The 18,452-nt window shown below is 43.2% G+C and overlaps 4 protein-coding genes across 4 annotated transcripts; 1 reads left to right on the top strand and 3 right to left on the bottom strand.

Moving 5' to 3' along the window:
• Positions 1-1,712: 1,712 nt before the first annotated feature.
• MELLADRAFT_84260 (uncharacterized protein) lies at positions 1,713-2,516 on the top strand (the record flags this gene model as incomplete). The annotated part of the gene is made up of 4 exons (XM_007407919.1): positions 1,713-1,807; positions 1,876-1,973; positions 2,153-2,458; positions 2,509-2,516. 4 exons carry the CDS (start codon positions 1,713-1,715, stop codon positions 2,514-2,516), a joined length of 507 nt encoding a protein of 168 aa, XP_007407981.1.
• A 7,872-nt stretch (positions 2,517-10,388) lies between these two features.
• Positions 10,389-11,949, bottom strand: MELLADRAFT_84259 (uncharacterized protein; the record flags this gene model as incomplete). Its single annotated transcript, XM_007407655.1, has 4 exons — positions 10,389-10,404; positions 10,449-10,749; positions 10,815-11,480; positions 11,565-11,949. 4 exons carry the CDS (start codon positions 11,947-11,949, stop codon positions 10,389-10,391), a joined length of 1,368 nt encoding a protein of 455 aa, XP_007407717.1.
• A 1,073-nt stretch (positions 11,950-13,022) lies between these two features.
• Positions 13,023-14,715, bottom strand: MELLADRAFT_84258 (uncharacterized protein; the record flags this gene model as incomplete). The annotated part of the gene is made up of 5 exons (XM_007407654.1): positions 13,023-13,057; positions 13,128-13,325; positions 13,396-13,674; positions 13,903-14,392; positions 14,476-14,715. 5 exons carry the CDS (start codon positions 14,713-14,715, stop codon positions 13,023-13,025), a joined length of 1,242 nt encoding a protein of 413 aa, XP_007407716.1.
• A 359-nt stretch (positions 14,716-15,074) lies between these two features.
• Positions 15,075-16,009, bottom strand: MELLADRAFT_61479 (uncharacterized protein; the record flags this gene model as incomplete). The annotated part of the gene is made up of 3 exons (XM_007407653.1): positions 15,075-15,107; positions 15,151-15,566; positions 15,634-16,009. The coding sequence occupies 3 exons, from the start codon at positions 16,007-16,009 to the stop codon at positions 15,075-15,077; spliced, it is 825 nt and encodes a 274-aa protein (XP_007407715.1).
• Between the last annotated feature and the right edge of the window lie 2,443 nt (positions 16,010-18,452).

The raw sequence follows: 18,452 nt of genomic DNA, 5'->3' as shown, positions 1-18,452 counted from the left end.
AGTCTCAACTCGTTGAGCATCCCATCAAACTCTATGCGAGCCTGACTAGTTGAGTCGTAATTTCCTATTGGGGCTCGTCTGTATTGCATGTTTCAAACCTTAAACCTTGTTCAAACTACCTCCTGCAATTTCTAAGATTCCATGCAGGGCAAAACTTTTTCTTCTACAGTGGATCTTCATTTGTTTCTCCGATCAATTAACCATAGAAACTCTTTTGTTTCTTCTTTTTCTTTTTCCTTGAACTCTTTTAGGTAGATATCGACCGCTTTCGACTTCCACCTTCCAATCTCCATGATCCGCTCTTTCTCCCAGCCCAAATTGAATCTCAAAGATGCTCCGCCAACTCGAAAGGAGTGTCCCGACCAATCGCCGCTTTGTACACCGTGCTTTCCCCACACGTTTTCCATCATCTTTGTGAATCTTAACCTTGATAGAGTTTGTCGTTCCCCGTCTACTAAGTATGAGAAGAGGATGGCTTTCCCGTCGCTTCCTTTATGCTCCGCGAACACTAATCTTGTCAGTGCTCCCACTGGATCTAACACTGAATTTTGCTCAGTCATCCTATTCCGAACGACAAAAGGAAAAGGAGATTGCTCGGTGGTTAGGTAAGGATCATCTGTGTTTCTCTGTTTGGTCGGAACTACACTTACTTTATGAACTGCGGTTCGCCCGGTTTTGCTGTTTTAGCTTTCCATAATCTTAAGATTGCCACCTTTCCGTTTCTCGAATCCTTAAAAGACAGGTCTTCCAATTTGATTGCGCCTTCTAAAACTGTTTCTCTCACAAGCTCGCCCAGTCGTGCCATTCCCCAAAAGGCGCAAAGGGCTATGGTTATGGCGAGGTCGTGTGCCTTGGACTTGTTGTTCAGGTCTGCGATCATTTCGAATAATTTTTGAACTCTTATTGGTTTCTTCTCCTTCTGCTCTTTCCGTTCTCCTAATGGTTTCTTACGTTCCTCGCTCCTTGCCGTCGATTTTAACAACCAATCGATTGTCTGCTTGTCAAGGACAAGTTGCTTCAAGTGCTTTGCGACCTGCCAGGCCTTTATTCCTGCTAGATACTTTTCTACTGTCTTTGCTTGGATTTCTTTTGCTGGTCCTGATGACTTCTCTACCTCTGACGGGCCGGCCCATACTACAAAACCATACACGTCTTTCTCGTTTATCGGCTCCTCGACGTTAAAAACCCTTCCCGTGCTTTCTATATAACTTTTAAATTTTTGTACGGCGCTGCCGTAACTTCTCTTTGTGCTGTCGGTCCATGCTCCCTTCACTAGATGTTCTGACACGGGTTTGCGCCATCTGTCCTCGTCCTCACGGCCTTCATTTCTTGTTACGCTCTCAAAGGTTGCGCGTTCTTTTTTCGTATTCTTCTTCTGACTCATATTCAATGTACCTTGTTAGCAACGCAGCCACAGATACTATACTAGTACCGTTATCGTACCGTACCGTATCCGTGGTCGGCGGTATTGTATCCGGTAGTACCGTATTTGGGGTCAAGTACGGTACTCAGGGGTCAAAAAACAGGTTTTTTTTTAAGGTACGGTACTGCGTATCGTACCGGACCCCACGGTATGATATCAGATATCACAGTTTCAGGGTATCGGGTCAGCGGGTACGGTTTAGTACCGTATCCAAATTGCCCCTATGATTCTGGATACGATATAGTACCGTACCCCGGTTTCGGGTACAGTATCCCTTTGTATCTCGATCATGTACTCCTCCACACATGTTCCACATATTGTGTCACTACCTTCACCGATTGGTCCAGTATCTCGACCCATGGGCTCGGTATCTTCCCCAATCTGGTAAGTATTTCCTAGTTTTCTAGTCACGTGCGTCTCATCAACATTGACCCCTTCATCAATCCATCTAGGGGGACGCTTGCGACGAGACCAATGGAACCAGTTCATGATTTAGCTGAGCCAGAGGAATGGCTACATCACCAGGCTTCACCCTCGCCTACATCGACCCGTTTGTCCCCAAGTTCACTCACTCATTTTCTTTATATCCACTCTTATCAATCCCTTACCCGTTTTAACATCTGACTCATAATTTACTAATTTCTTCATTCTGATCCCACCTTTTCGATTATCAAATCCTTCCTCTAATAATTCTATTCTATTAATTCCATCAACCGACGTTTCATTCAGATCATATCTTTCATCAGATTTTTAATTCTTTTAGTATCACCCGTCCTAAAGCTATATTGCTCTCAGTTACCAATATGTCTTCTTCGTCTATTGCAACCGACTCCCGCCGACGCAGTGACCGACCTTCACCTGCTAGGAAACAATCCCACATGATGGTACCGCCAACCGACTCACGCCGTTCCATTAAACGTCAGCACGAGGATTCAGAATCTGATGCATCTGCTCAGACTTCTACCAAGCGCAAGCAAAGCGTCATCATCCCATCAGACGACGAATCTTCTGATCAATCAACTCACACTACTACTAGTAAGCAACGCCGCAAAAGCTCTCAAAACCCCACCAAGAAACCACGAAAGCGATCTAAGGCAGCACAACAACCAGCACAAGATCTTCCTTCGCAAACCAACCCCAAACAATCTTCATCTGGCCAAGTAGGATTGGAACTGGAGGTTGATTTAATACAAGATTCAGAAGAAGAGAATGAAAAGGTTGCTAAGAAGAAATCCAAGAAAGTTGAAGTCATCTTTGATCCGATCAAAGATTATTTCGGGGCGCTCAACCTCGAAGGAACTCACCGCTGTTGTAAATATTGCCGAAAGGATGTCAGCAGTGCTGGAGGTTCCACTTCAAACCTTTGGACCCATCGAGACGGATCTATGCAACCCGGGAAGTCTGGAAGGCCTGGCTGCAAGAAGAGGGACGTCGCAATTGATCAAGGATGTATACTGCCACTCACAGCATATGAAAAGAAGAACCAACCAACTAATCCAACCGAGGACGGTCAAAACTCAATCTTGAATTTTGCACAAAAGGTTCCAAAATTCGATAACAAGACTCTTAATCAGTTGATGGGGATGTGGGTGATCCGGACAGCTCAACCGTGGCTTAGAATGCAAGATCAATATTTACGTGCAGCTTTCAGGTTCGCTAACCCACATGCTCAACTCTATGGAAGAACGTGGGTTGCTAAGTTTGCTCATGAGGCATACATGGATATGCGATCTTCTGTCTTTGATGAACTCAAGGTAAAGTCACATTTCCTATTTCTATTTTCCTTGTTACATCTTTTCTTATGACAACGTTACTTATTCTTTTTTCCGATACTTTGCAGAACCTTAATAGCTCCTTTGGCCTTATCCACGATGCGTGGACGACCAAGGGAAACCGGTACGGATTCCTTGGAGCGGCACTGACATTTGTTACTAAAGACTGGAAGTTTGTGACCCGTCACCTGGCCCTCAAGCTGATCGCTTGGCATCACAAAGGGGAGTGGCTTGCTGAGCCTTTGATAAATCTCCTGACCAAGCATGGGATTCACAATAAGATAAGTTCTTTTTTGCTTTTTTGATCTATTTCAAATGATTCTTCAACATCCATAAAGCTAATTCTTATCCCCTTATCTACATGTTGGAGCAGACTCATGATTCAGGAAGTAACAATAATACTCTCGCCGAAGCAATGAAAGTTCGTCTTAAGAAGTACAGCGACGATCGAGGCGAAGACTTTAAATGGAACCACGAGAAGCACCGTGTCCGTTGTGTATGTCACAAGCTCGCACTCATCGTCAATGCCGGACTTCAGGCTCTCGGATTACAAGCGCCACCACCTGCTCTAGTCAAATCTACCATGCTGGGTGATTTCCCAGTGCCAACCACCACCCTACACTCGATTCCTGAAGAAGACAAAAATCAAGACGAAGAAGCTGCTTTGGATACAGACAATGACGCTGAAGTAGATGACACAGAGTTGAAGGCATCTGAAGAGAGCGTAGATTGGTATGGTGTAATAGACGGTCCTCATCTTCCACCTCCTCTCCCTGCCGATGATGCAATTACTCCAGCAACCAACCGCAACGAGTCCAATGCAGTCCACACGCTTATGTCAAAGGTGTGTTGCTTATTCTTATTTCCTATACTGATATATTACTTTTATCTGACTGTTTTCAATTTATTTCAGCTTGATGTAATTGGTCGCAAGATTGGAGGATCAGCTGTGATGTGCTCCCTGTTTGATGCCGTTTCCAAAGCCTTGCTTTCCGAGCAACTCCCACGACCAATCCCAGGGTATGGGATACGCTGGAACATCAAGCTGCAATGTTGGCAACGGCTTTACAATGCACACGAGGTAAGTGACATATCAATCTTCTCTTCCTTATCTTTCGTTATTGAACAGCTGGTATATTTGATAGGTCATCGATCAAATGCTTAAAGAAGATCAGATGGACCCACCTCGCAGGGCCGGTCCAAGCCGCGCCGGCGAAACTCCTTTAGCGCCCGATGTCCATCGCCCGCGAGGGATTTTCAACAAGGTGATGATTACACCTGATGAATGGCGACAAGTGCGAGAGATCATCTCTGTTCTGAAGGTAGGTCATTGATGTTTTTTGATCATTAACATTTCACCAATACTGATAACATTCAATCAAATGTAGGAGTTTGAGACGTTGACCAAGTTCTTCGAACAAGATGGACCAATGGGCTCTGTCCTCATACGTGAGTATGTCAAGCTCAAGAAGAGCCTTCAAAAGCGAATCGACGCAACTGCATCACGATCAGAACCCCTTTTCCCCATGTATCACGCAATGCTCGTGCGCGTGGAGGCCTATCTCAAGGAGGCGCTTAGCTCAGACACCTTAATGCTTGCCACGATCATGAATCCGAGCCTTCGATTGGACTACTTTGATTATGCATTTGGATCAAGCTCGAATGAAGCTTACAGGGCCAAAGAGTTGATAGAGACCGCTTACAACGACAAGAAGAGCAACATTGAGGCCCAAGGCCCGTCTACACCCACTTCTTCAACTGCCAAAGGTCCACGCGGGGTCAGCTTAGCAGCCGAAGATGAGGATTTTCGTTGACATAAAGAACTCAATCGTCGAAACACAGCCAATGAACTACGATCTTACCTGGAAATGGCTGAAGAGCCTTCTTCAGAGGTGGAAATGAATCCTCACTTAGCTTTGGAATGGTGGAAGGTGGGATCTCTTTTGTTCTCATTCCGACCTATCTGTGGCTAACTTATCCTTTGTGCATCGTTTTATCTTTTTATTCTGAAGGTCAATGAAGGTAAATATCCAATCTTGGCCCACCTCGCACGGGATTACCTTGCAATAAGTGCCACATCATGCCCTGTTGAGAGAACTTTCTCATCAGCTGCCGATGTGTGCACCACCGACCGAAGCTCTCTCAAACCTTGACCAATAGAACGGCTGGTCTCTGGGCGTATGTGGTCGGTGGAAGGTGTGCAAATGAAGGGCCAGTTTAAACATGCACAAACGGTCATGCAACAGTGTATCTCAAACGATGAGAACTCTCGTAGGAGGCGGGAAGGGAATTCAGCTGTTTGACATCAATTTTGTTTTCTATTTCCTTTTTGTTGTTTTCCTTGTGTATACTTTCTTTTTATTATGCTATGCCCTGTATGCCTCTTATATTCTATGCCCGTATGTTTTTTTCCTTATGCTCCTGCTCCCTAATGACAACCAAATTTGTGTAACTTTGTCATCTGTGAGTCAAAGGTACTTTCACGGTATCCCAAATACTAGTAGCTGAATCAGGTACAATATAGTACCCGTATCTTGGTTTATCAAGGCGGTACGGTACCGTATTGTACCGCCTTGTTTGGAGCCAATACCGGTATAGTACCGTATTTGGTGACTACACTGAATACGATACTGGCTTGAAGGCTATAAGGCGTGCCCGCCGCCCCGATACGATATCATGTATCGTATTTGGTTTGAGGTACGGTACGCAGTACCGGATCTGAAGGTACCTTATAAAAGGATACGGTGCTGGTATCGCCAATACGATACCAGTACCGTATCTGTGGCTGCGTTGTTGTTAGATGTTTCGGGACCTGTGGTCTTGAGTAGTACTTCAACTTTTTTGTTCCTCTGTCTCCTCTTGATAGAATGTCGGCGTTGTTGTCCCCAGTTCTTACGTATCTTTCTTCCAGTTCACAATCGAGGTAAGCGAGTTCTTTCTGAAGTAACTTCCATTCGTCGTTTACTGACCTGTCCCTGGATTTTTGGTTCCGAATAGCGGCTTCCGTTCCGGTGTTGTCCGTCAGGAAAAACCTTCGCCCCTTTGTTTCAACTGTGTTTTGGATCATTTCGAGGCCCATCCTTACCGCGACTGTTTCTAGCCAAGCAATGCCGCGTTTCACCCCTCTCTCGTCTCTCTCATTCCAGCCGTCTTTGAGTTTCAACTGCGTCCAACTCTTTCCAACGATCACTCCGATTCCAAAACCTGTCGACGCATTGCCTATCCAACCTATGTTCTCAACTCCCTTCTTGGGAAGCAGTCTATGGTTCGTGAACTTGGATAGGACTTCTTCCCACTCCCGAAGGTCTTCTCTTACGTCCTTCGGCATACCTCTAATCGCCAGCTCGTTCCTCCAACTCGCTAACATTCCGTAGAGGCCTACCACTACACCAAATGTAATCTTTACCGGGCGGTAAAGAAAACTACTGACATAGAAAAGTCCTGAGGCAACAGGAAGAGAGCTAAAAATCTGAAAAAATATGCACCTTGTTCCTAGATGTTGGGGCGTCATGATGAGTATTTTTTTGTATTTTACACACGGATATTGGTTAATGTACTAACAATAAAGGCTGAGAATCATCAAAAACCCACCTGTAACAATACCTGAAATTTGGCCCTTGATTTTGAAGACAGGATTTTGGAATCTTCAAACATCAATACCTTTTGCAGTTCTGAATCAAATCACTCAATTTGAAGTGCATTATAAAGGTGAGTCTTTCCTCTAAATTTTTCATTGAGACATCACATCTGTAGCTGTTCTAAAAAAGATCCTACAGAGCTATTCATGCAGAACTGTTTGAACATATGTAGAGTGTTTAAATGACTAGATAGAACCTTACTAACATTATGAAGTGTGAAGGAGAATAGTTCAGCTTTTGAATGAACCAAAAATCGAGTTATTTGGAGCAGAATTGCAAAAGGTAATGAAGTTTTTAGACCACAAAATATTGTCTTCATACTCATGACCCAAATTTCAGGTATTGTTACATGTGAGTTTTTGATGATTTTCAGCGTTTATTGTTAGTACATAAACCAATATCTGTGTGTAAAATACAAAAAAATACTCATCATGACGCCCCAACATCTAGGAACAAGGTGTATATTTTTTCAGATTTTTAGCTCTCTTCCTGTTGCCTCAAGACTTTTCTATGTCAGTAGTTTTCTTTACCGCCCGGTAAAGATTACATTTGGTGTAGTGTACGTTGTAACATCGCATTTGAGGGAGCATGTATGTGACATGGTCCAGCCTTCCTGTCAATTTTTGTATCGCTTTGTGAGTGTGTGGCCCTTCATTTGCTATTGCTTCTCGTATTTGCTGTAGGCGTTCCTGTCTCTTTTGTTCTGGGAGGCGCACTGACTTGTCTCGTCCGTTCCAGATGAATCCTATGTACTTTTGTTCGGTTTGGAACTCAGAGTACTTTCCTTCGTTGGTTTTTACTCCCAGCTCGGCACTAGCGTCTACCACCTCCTTCATCGACGTCTGGTTGATCGCCCCTGCTCTCCTTATGAACAAGTTGTTGTCGACCCACCTGAACACTTCTACAAAATCGAACTTTTTCTTCATTATCGCTCTCCAGGCGTCGGCTGGACCCCCGAAACTCCCGCAGCCGGCAACGCCACCAAATGATACCCTCGTGTCTAAGATGTAACGTCCTTCTGAGGTTTTGAGCATTAAGTATCTCCATTGATCAGGGCAGGTGGGAATTTGCCGGTAGGCTTTTTCCCAGTCAAAGATTCCTAGCTCTAGTATACCTTTTTCTTGGCTAAAGAAAGTCGCTACTGTTTTAAAATCATCCCAACTGGTCTTGAAATCCTCCTTGTCTACTAACGAGTTTACTGACGACAAACCTTCTATTCTTTTTGGGTGAGATAGATCGTTTATAACCCGTGTTGATCCGTCGTTATTCGTTACCATCCCCATCGGGCTGGTCCTAAAGAAGCCGAGGGTAGAAAGGACCTCCTCCTCTGTGAACGGGCCGCGCATTGGTCCTGACTTCAGCTCTTTCGACAATTTCTCTCTTATCTCGCTCTTCTCTTTGGTACTAGTCGCGTGATTATCCGGCGCGTAGAACTTCTTGTTTCCGATGGTATGCTGTGGAATCCCCTGAGTGAAACCATATCTGAAACCCTGCAGAACATAACCGTGCTTCTCTATCAAGTCCAGCGTTGTGGTGATCAATTTATGGGATCAATTAAAAAATTCACAATTACCAGTTTACCAGTTTATTAGCAGGATTCAGCAGGAAAGAAAATTCAAAATGGAGGTTTTTGATCAATTGAAGCTCTTGTAGGCTTATGTATTGGTCATTAGGTCAACATTACATCATTTTATTTCACATTATATATTAAGATCATTATAGTTTACTTACAAATTTATTACAAAAAGAAAGAAAGAAAAACATAAGAAAAATTCGAAATTATAGGTACAAAGGTTGGAAAATGGTTTTTAGGTTAGTAAAAATAAAGTTATGGGTATTATGAGGTTAGAATATGAAAGAACAACATTATATTATACTATGACAATTTTAATCTTCAAGGTTGATAAGTAGAAACAGAAGTTATTAGGAAAAAGGCACTTTTTTGAAGTTGGTAAACAAGAGGTACACGTGTAGTTTGGTTGTGTAATAGTGGTAGTGATGGAATTTAAGGTTGCCAAGAGGATTTTCCGGGATTTTTAAGGTTATAGATGATGATGTCATATTACATGAGCAAGAAAAAGAGGGTGGCAGCTGTGAAAAGTGAAGAAAATGGGTGAAATTCGTGGAAAATGGAGGTTTTCAGCTAATTACATATGTCAAATGACGTCAGAATAGGTTGGTAGATGGCTCATTCAACGCAGAAGAGTGGATTACATAATGTACAAACTTTAAATCATTAGTAACGGAGGTGTGTGTAAAAAGTTATAAGGCAAATAAAGAATTGGTGTGAATCTCGAATTTACAGTCACAAGTCACATGTAACACTAAAAACCTTAACTTCACAACTCAATATCTTACTCATCACTCATCAGAAGTAGGTCATGTAGGTGTCAGAAATGATCAGTAACACGTGGGCTACAAGATGCACTTTAGTAATCAAAAATTGGAGCACATCTGAAAAAATTCGTAATCTCAAAAATTGGTTTTCAGCTAGTTTACAAGGAAAAAATCACCTGTATTCATCATAAGAAGTGCTGTACATCATATTATTGCGTCATTGATCACTTTTAGCTGTGAAAATTACATCATTTATTAGTAACAAAATCATTACATTGCGTCATCATAGGGTTTTTAGGGAATTTTGGGCGGATTTGATTGGTTTTGAGGCTGTTGACCATTGTAAAAGTTCTAGTACATTGTTATATATACTTTGAGAGGGTTTTGGGACTGTTGTTCCCCTTTTTTCTTTATCATTTACGCCATTATTATTTTGTTTATCATTATAAACTTATTTTAATAGTACCTGGTCACTTAAATACGCCCCTTATTACAGTTATAAAGAGAAATTTACTTTAGTTTTATAGTCATAAAGACTTATTGGGAATAATATCAATCAGATATTGCTTATTTCTTTCAGTTATCAATTGGGAATAACACTATAGCAGTGTTGATAGTAATACAAAGTGTGCTTTTGAAGTTAAAATTACGTGTGAAGTTATATTTCTCTGGTGCCTTATCAGTACTCAATACAAACGAGCTCTTTCTGATTGTGTTGTTTTAGAAGAGCAGTCCTTAGACAACTTCTACTAGTCATTTTATTAGTACATTATCTTCTTCCAGCTCTGTATAACCCTTGTTGGGTTATAAGTTCTACAGCGTCTTTAAAGTTCTCTCCCAGGCCTCAAGGTTCATTTCGCACTCGACCTTTTCTGGCCAAACCCTGTTCATATGATAACCGCCTTCTGGGAGTGATGGTATTAGCTTTGGTATTGAGGTCCTGTACTCGTTTACGAGCTTTGGTTTTAAATGCTCTGGAGGGTGTGGTTGACTCGACGTTGGTAGGTATTTTCTGCAGGTCTGGCTTGTCACGCGCTGAGTTGTTTCTTCTACAGCGGTTCTAGTTGGTTCTGGGTCTGGAACGAGGTTCACAACTTTTGGCAACTCTATCTTTTTTCTCACGATGGGCGGGGCCATTCTCACAAATTTTTCAGGTTCGTTTGTCTGAACGTCTCTATGATGGAAAAAGGTGTTTGTATTGAAACGAATTATTACTTTTCATGTGGGATCACAGCTATTGTACTACATCTCTATAGTTTCTAAACAGTCCGGACTTACTGCTTTTCAGCTTCAGTGTGGTTACCAGTGCTACTGTTCCCGGTACCTGCGTTACCGCCACCTCTTCCCTTGTACTGGACTTTCCCTTTTCCGTTTCCGTCAGCCCCAAAAACCTGGTTTGCGTCGGTCTTCTTCCCCGGGTTCCAGGTACCGTTTGCCTTTTTGAAAGAGCTGAAGTTCTCGATGAAATTTCTACCTTGGTAACCCGCGCCGGCTGGTTTGCCCCAGGGTTCGCTCAAGTTTGCCGACGAACTCCCTGTATACATAACAACGTTTGTGGGTAAGCCGGTCTCTTTGTTAGCTTGATACGATTGATCTAGTGTTTGTGGGTGGATGTCTAAAAAACGGTTTGTCCTGAAAACTTACCATGGCTTGTCGAACCTCCGTTGTTGGATGCGAAGTTGCGTTTCGCACTTGACTTTGTCAAACCCGTAACTGGGTCAATCGATTCTTTTCCACCGCCTGCGACGTACGGGTTCTCGAGGAACTTCCTCTCCCCGTTATTGTCCGCATCGTCTTTTGCCTCGCGTAAAATTTCTTCGTGAAGATGTCCTGCGTCGATCATGACCCTCTTTCCGTCCTTCTTCTTTACCACCATGACGACCAGCCTTACTTTCATGCAGTATCTTAAAGCCACCATCCAGCACTTCGTTGAACTCCTTATCTTCCGCACGTTATCTCTGTGGCGTCTGAACATTTTCGCGGCGGCTGGTCTATTGTATTCGGTCTCGACATACTTTATGAATAAATCAATTGCGTCCGTCCACGCCCCGTAAGTCATTAGTAACTCTTCTGGGGGTGTTAGTCCTGAGTAAGTAGCCGTTGAGTCATCCTCTTGTAATTCTTTCAGGGATTTTGTTTTCTTCTTTCCTACTTGACGGTGATCGCTTTCGATCCATGCAGGGTCGAAAACCGTTAACTGAACGTAAGCTTTCAGATTTTTCATCCTGTTTTCGAAATACGGGGTTAAAGGCAGCAGTATCGATCCCTCTATCGGTTTTCCTATCATATAGGTAATACCTTCTTCCGTTTCTGGAACGCAGCATCTATTTCGTCAGTTTATTCAGGTCTCGCCTCCACTATGGCTCGGGTCATCCGACTATGTGGTTCACTTACCATTATCATCGTCGCCACTACTCCCTGAGTCTTTGTCGCTAGAGAGGTCCATCTGCTCGATAGCTTTCTTCCTCTTCGTCACAACCTTTTTGGCTTCCGGATCTTTCTTCTTCTCCTGGGCTGGGGCTTGCTCCCCGTCGCTCTCGCTTTCTCCGCCTGGGATTAGCGACTCGGTTCTTGGACGTTGGACTACATCTTGTATGTTTTCTTGTCCGTCCGGAGATCTAGCACGTTTCCCACCGACAATGTTGACGGCATTATTGGTTATGTTGTCCCGTTCTTGTTGCGTAGGGTTTGCGCCGCCGTACACTGCGTTGAACGCTCTGAGCATCTTGTCTGCTCGTTGATGATCTCCCCAGTAATACTCGTGCTCTAGCCTTTCCATCCACTTTGCTTTTCGGTCCTCGTGATTAAGCACTTCTGTGTTAGGAGAAAGATTTCACGGTATGTTTCAGTACTTTCTGCTACTTTCATGACTTCGTTATCACACTTTGCTCAACAATTTTGTGCATGGCTATATATTGCCTTTTTCATTTCCATCGTTGGAACTTTTTTGGTCACGATATAGCTCGTGCCTAGCCTCAGTATTATGTGACTGGGACACCTTTCGTCTCATCGCCTAAACGAATCTTTTCATTTCTTCTCTCTTTGATATCTCTACTCCCGCTGCCTTTCCTTTGGAAGATTTAGGCAGCGTTTGTGTGATGTGGTAGCACGTAAACAACGATTTTTCTTTGGGTAGGAGACAAAAGGTTTATAGGCCGAGGAATCTTCTGGAAAGTGTCTAGAGAAAGGGACTTGGATATTTATTGTGGGGGAATATATATAAAAAAACAAAAAAAAGGAATTTTCTTTTTGTTTCTTCCGCTCTCTCTGCGATAACTTACGATTCTCTTGGTTCTCCTCCGACGGTTCGTTAACACCTTGGTCCTCCACCATGTTGTCAGCGGTCTTCTCCTCAGTTTGTTGATCCCGATTCCCGCTGCCGTTCCCTCCGCTAGCACGTTGTTCTTCCGCCGTCTGTGGCTGTTGTTGCTGCCCGTTGTTGGAGTTAGAAAGTCGTTGTTGTATTTGTGCGTTGCTGGTGCTAGCTTCGCCTGTTGCGCTTTGATCCGCATTCGGTACTCCCTGTTCTTTGTGACTTTTTCTTGTTAATCGAATCTTTGTTCCTGCAGCTGTGACTTTCTTCTTTGCTGCTTCGACCTCTTTGTTGAAAGATGACATGGTTTCTGAAAGAAGGCGTGAGAACTTAGGACGGGATCACAAAAAGATGGAGTGTAGGGATTGAGCTATAGAAACTTTGAATGTCTTGATCCTATTTGCAAGGTTCGAAAAGGGTGTGAAGGTTGGGTGCGAAAATTTTCCAGATTTGGAATCTTGAATGTTGGAAAACATTCTTCCGTACAGGTTGTACAGGTTAACTCACTACCCTAGAACTTTGCTCATGGAACTCTTCCCTTAAGTCGTGCCTTGGTTAAGACATACAAAGACATCTGATTGATATCATGCTCAGTCAGTTTAGGGATCTAGATGATTAGTCAATGAAAGAATAAGAATGTGTACCATCGCAGCTTGTCAAATTTGAGTGTAGTTCTGAGTCGTCAACAACTGGACTGTCGTGCATCCCAACAAAAGCAGCCAAACTTGTGGCATACGTTTTGGCTGCATTAAGCTTGAATGTAATTTCTTCATCATTTGGGAAGTGACAAAGGTGATTGGTGTGCGTGGGTGCTTTTTCGTTTGCAAATGCGTGTTTATATCCTATTCCATGTCCATCAATCAGTCATCTGATAGTTCACTTATATTTTTATACAGAAGTGTAAAAACGTACCAGCATGTATATGTTCTGATCCTTCGAAGTTCACCATACCACTTGCCAGACTCTTGACCACAGCATGAATCTTTGGAATCATCTGTCGGGCATCAAGAACAGTGAAGTTGGGTGAAATTACTCGCATCCAACCAAATGCGTGCTCAAGTGGCTCAGTTCCATGTTTCCAAGGCATCAAGGGAATTGAAGAATAAAATTGACAATGTGAAATAATGAGACCAATGAGGCGTAAGGCCATTGTTGAGAATATCTTGAAGCTTTGAGGTGAAATTCCATTAGCTGAAACACTCATTAGGCTGTGTGGTTGATTCTGTCGCCGAGTAAGATAGTTGTTCCAGATACGAATGAAAAAAGCGGCTGTCCAGGCTGATCAAATACGTGCTCGATGTCCAATATCTTGGTTGAGCCATGCATCACACATCTCTCCAAAAATGAAGAGATATACAGCCAGTCTGGTACATTCTTCGTGTTTGAGAGCTGATTCAAGGGTCTTGGCAGAAAACGTACAATAAGCGCGTCCATTGTCTTGTCGGTCACAGTCAAAAACATCACGTTTGTAGATTGGCGAGTTTGCATCTTGTAGGATGGTTGCAAGTTGCTGGATATCAACATAGTATCGTCCAAATGCAAGTACACGAGCTCTGGAGAGGAGTTGATTTGCGGCCGTCTTCCGTGCGTGCTTTGGGTCCTGAACCAATACAACAGGCATTAAATTCTCGCCCAGTAAAGGTACCTTGACAAAGACATCAAGATTGTTGTTGGAGTAAGTCAAGTACTGAGTTGTTGACTCGATGATTTGCTCTTGTGCAGCCAGCTCAGTTGGAGCACCATCAGATCCAAGTGAAAGAACATTGATTCCTGCTGATTGACATTCACAAAAAAAAGTATGATGTTGAGCAGCAACATCTGAGGCATTCTCCTTGCTTCGACTAGCAATCACGGCAACTATAAATGTAGACATGTTGGGTAAAGGCACCTGTATAGTATATGCTTGAATCTAAATAAAATCAAAGGAATTGAGGTTTGATTTTCATAAGTATCAAACACATATTGAGAGTGTGTTTGAACACAAAAACTCACCTTTGAACAAAGGTTTCCGGACGATACAGTTGACTTTACTATTTTCTCAATATTGTTTCCATCAACAAAGCTGATGTCACCACCCTGGGCTCCTACTATGAAGCCATTGTAATGGCGCAACGACTTCACACATACTGTCTCGTCTGTTGCTGCTGCCACTGGTCCTGTGTAATTGAGTTGTTCAAGGATTGCAGCAACATGCTCAAAATTTGAAGAATGTAGCCCGTCTTCAAGATTCATACCAGAGAGCAATTGAATTTGACGCATGCTCCGAGCAGACCGGCCGGAAAAGTTGTCGTTGAAGAACTTGAGGGAACAACAGCTGATAGAGCCCAATGTTGTTAAGAAGTTGTCCAAGTAGACATCAATCCGCCTTCCTCGCAAGCTTTTTCCTTTTGACTCTCTCTCGGCTCGCACACCTACTGCCATCATCAATCCTCGAACTACATCCTTATCTTTAAAAAGGCCAGCCTTCCCATACGTTCCGATCGCAGTCCAGAATTCCTCATCCCCTTCAGCAGTAGCTTTCTCTAATGATTTTTGAAGGATCTGGAGCTCTGTAAACTTTCTTAGGACCGCTTGAAATTGGTCACCGGTCATCAAAACTCTTGGTATGTATTTGATTGTCTCATCTGTAGCGTAAAGAGTATTGATGGATTTGATGAGACTTCTAACTTTTTTCAATTCCTCACACTTATCACACATCGGATGCAAAGTACCAGCATGACATTCCACCTTGTTAGTACACTGAGCCGAGTGGATAGATGCCTGCTCGCCATGTCGCCGAATTTTCCAAACCGCGTTCGCTTCGAGAGTGTTGTGCAGTCGTTTCTTCTGATCGGCCGAAAGTTGAATCTCTTGAGTTGTACCAAAAAGCTCTTGACATATAACCCAGCGTTTAGCCCCGTGGTATGGCATAGGAGAATGTTCAATACAATTGGCAATAGTGTACTTGGATCGTGGTCGCTTCCATGACTCGTCAGTTAATCCCGAGCATGGCATATCAATCGTCTTTTTGACCTTTGTGACAGTGACCCAGGATGAGAGGACTTTGTTTGCCTCTATCCTCTCTGTACGATCTTTACAAGCTCCTGGATGACAAAGTACATGTATATATTGAGATCTCTTTTATAAAATTTCATCATTAATTGGACGTACGGCTTTTCCAGTGATCCTCAGCAGCTTCTAAACGTCCCTTTCGAAGTTTAATCTTACTTCCACAATGACAATGTAGAGTTTTTTGATTTACCGTGTCATCAGTCTTGCAGCGGGAACATTCTTTATTGGGCTTCGATAGGGGACATGAAAGTATTGGATTCCTTCGAGGAGTCGTTCCGGTCTGTTGTTTCTTCTTTGGTGGTATGGCGGCCGTGCTGGTCTGCTTTGGTGGTCTGGAAGTGCTCGTGTTGCTGGTGGAAACTTCTTCCACAAAGATAACATCGTTGTCTTTGGAATTGTTGTCCTCCTCCGGATCACTCTCGATAACAAGGACATCTACTACATCATTCGAAGTTTCTCGGGTTCTTTTAGGCATTTTGTAAGAGTTCTCCAGGGGTTTCACAGCGCAAATAAAAGTTTTCTTTTAGATGTTTTCAAAAGACTGGCTGAAAGACATATCATTTGTTTTCTCTCTTTTCAAGCCCCGTTTCGGACCTCTTTCTCAGTCTTCTTTAGCTTCTTTTGTTTGACATCTCCTCTGACACTTTCCAACGTTTTGTGATGCTTTTGGACATTTGAGGACATTTTCCCTCTTTGTCTGATGTTTTATATAACAAACCAGAGCGAACGTACTGAACGTACATTCATAAATTAATATAGGATTGTGAACTGTACAGCTTGACAGTTCACTATCATGAACTGGCAGAACTGACCCAGCAGTACACAATTGTGAACTGTGACCCAGACAGTACACAATCGTGAACTGACCACTGACCCAGACCGTCCATGGTCAGTGAAATTTTTTTGACTCGAGATCAGAATTCCGACCTTTCACGTCACTAAGGGCGCGTTCACTTAAGGAATTTCCGACCAGAAATCACATTCTGTAAATTTTTTAATGCAAAAATGAAACATACACCACCAGATAGACACTTTAAATTTTGCAGAATGTGATTTCTCACCAGAAATTGCTTAAGTGAACGCGCCCTAACATTTTATCCAGAAATCACAATTCCGACCTTTTTCGTCACTAACTCAGCCCCGATTTTTGCCCAAATTCCGACCTTTTTCGTCACCGACCTCCATAGGCGCTTTCCAGGGTCCTCCCCACCTCCGTCTCAGGAACGATCCAGATGTCAAAACGGGATGAGGATCATGACCGAGACGGTGTAGGTATATGTACCTTCGAGAAACTCCAACTACACGACGAACAACCATTGTACTTGACAACCAGGGAGTAGTAAAAGACTTACTCTCCAATTCCTCATCAATCTCATCTCTCGATAACCGACAACAGACCTTCAAAATTCTACAATGCTTGCACCAGAGTTTTCCGGACATGCGCATCACAATACGATGGTGCCCTGGTCACAAAGGCATACCACGAAATGAAGCCGCAGATAAGATTGCTAATACCTTAGCAAAAAGAAGCTTACCGAGTACTTTTACTAACACACCTAACACCGCAGCTTTCCTAGCAGCCATCAAAGAATGGCGAACCGAACAAACTGAAACCTTTGACGAGAAAGAAGTGAAGCGCTTAGGACACAAACCACAACCAAAAAAGCATCTGGACGGCCTGTCAACACTCCTCAAGCATGAAGTCGCCACAATCACCCAATTAAGATCAGGCCATGCCCCACTCAACGCATACCTAAACCAATTTAAACAACCAATTGACCCAACGTGCGATTGCCAAGAGGGCATCGAAAATGTTGATCACTTTCTTTTTATTTGTCAGATATACGAATTTCACCAAAACACGCTTGAACAAGCACTTCACGAACATGCTACCACGCTGAACAAACGACTCCTTTCCGACCCCAGATGCTTCAAACTTATAGCAGACTATTGCAACTCCACTTGGAGGTTTGCAAACCGATGGACCTGGGCAATTGCCACAGACCAACCACTCCCGCCAGACAGGCATCAACCAATAGAATAGTATCTATTTCATCCCTACTTCATCGCCCTTCTTCACATTACACACTATCAAACATGTATACTAGATGAAACCGCCAACAGCAACCTTTCCCCTGACACAGCCAGAGGGGTTTTACCGGTGCTGGACATATTACAAGTGTTTGATAGCCTAGCGGCTAAAAAAACACTTAAAACAATGCAAAAAAAAAAAAAATGTACCTTCGAGTTCAAAGACACAACTTGGAACTTACACAGCTGATTGATCTTCTAATCAGCGAGAGCAATCAAAGGAACGAGGAAATATGGGCCGCCCGTTTTCGAGAGTCCGGGCCTTCCGTATTTGGAATTTGATACATTACAAATTCAGATACATACATCCAAAACGGGCATAACTCCCACAGGAGGTATGTAACCACAGAAAGTCGTACGGCGCCCTGAGAACATTACTTAAGGCATAAGCAATTTTTGCCCGGGAAGCCAAAAGGACTTGAGCACATGCTCAGCCGCTTGAGCCGCTCCGACAATGCAATATTTACGGTACTCAAAACAATCAGGTTCGTGCTACCTTTCTTGAAAACCTGCTTTCAAAATGTCGTTTTTGTGGGGAAAATGAACTGTAGAAAAATCCAAAAAAAAAGTTCCAGCAAATTCCCAGGAATTCCCCCGCCAAAAGATCAACTTTGAATCTATGTTTTTGACATTTTTTGAAAAAGGTGGCACGAACCTGATTGTTTGAGTCAGGAATGCAGAAGTGAGTATGAGTATACTCAACTCATACTCACTCTGTACGGGTTTTGGCCCCGTGGGTGAGTAAGTTGGTGCTCTCAATGGGCACCAACTGAGTTGTCTCAGTATCAGAATACTCACATGTAAGTGTAACATGATTACACAATACT

The sequence above is a fragment of the Melampsora larici-populina genome (genome assembly GCF_000204055.1).
Source record: "Melampsora larici-populina 98AG31 unplaced genomic scaffold MELLAscaffold_10, whole genome shotgun sequence".
Taxonomy (NCBI): Eukaryota; Fungi; Basidiomycota; class Pucciniomycetes; order Pucciniales; family Melampsoraceae; genus Melampsora; species Melampsora laricis-populina.
Note: the sequence above shows the minus strand (reverse complement) of the source record. Positions and strands in the feature narration are given on the sequence as shown.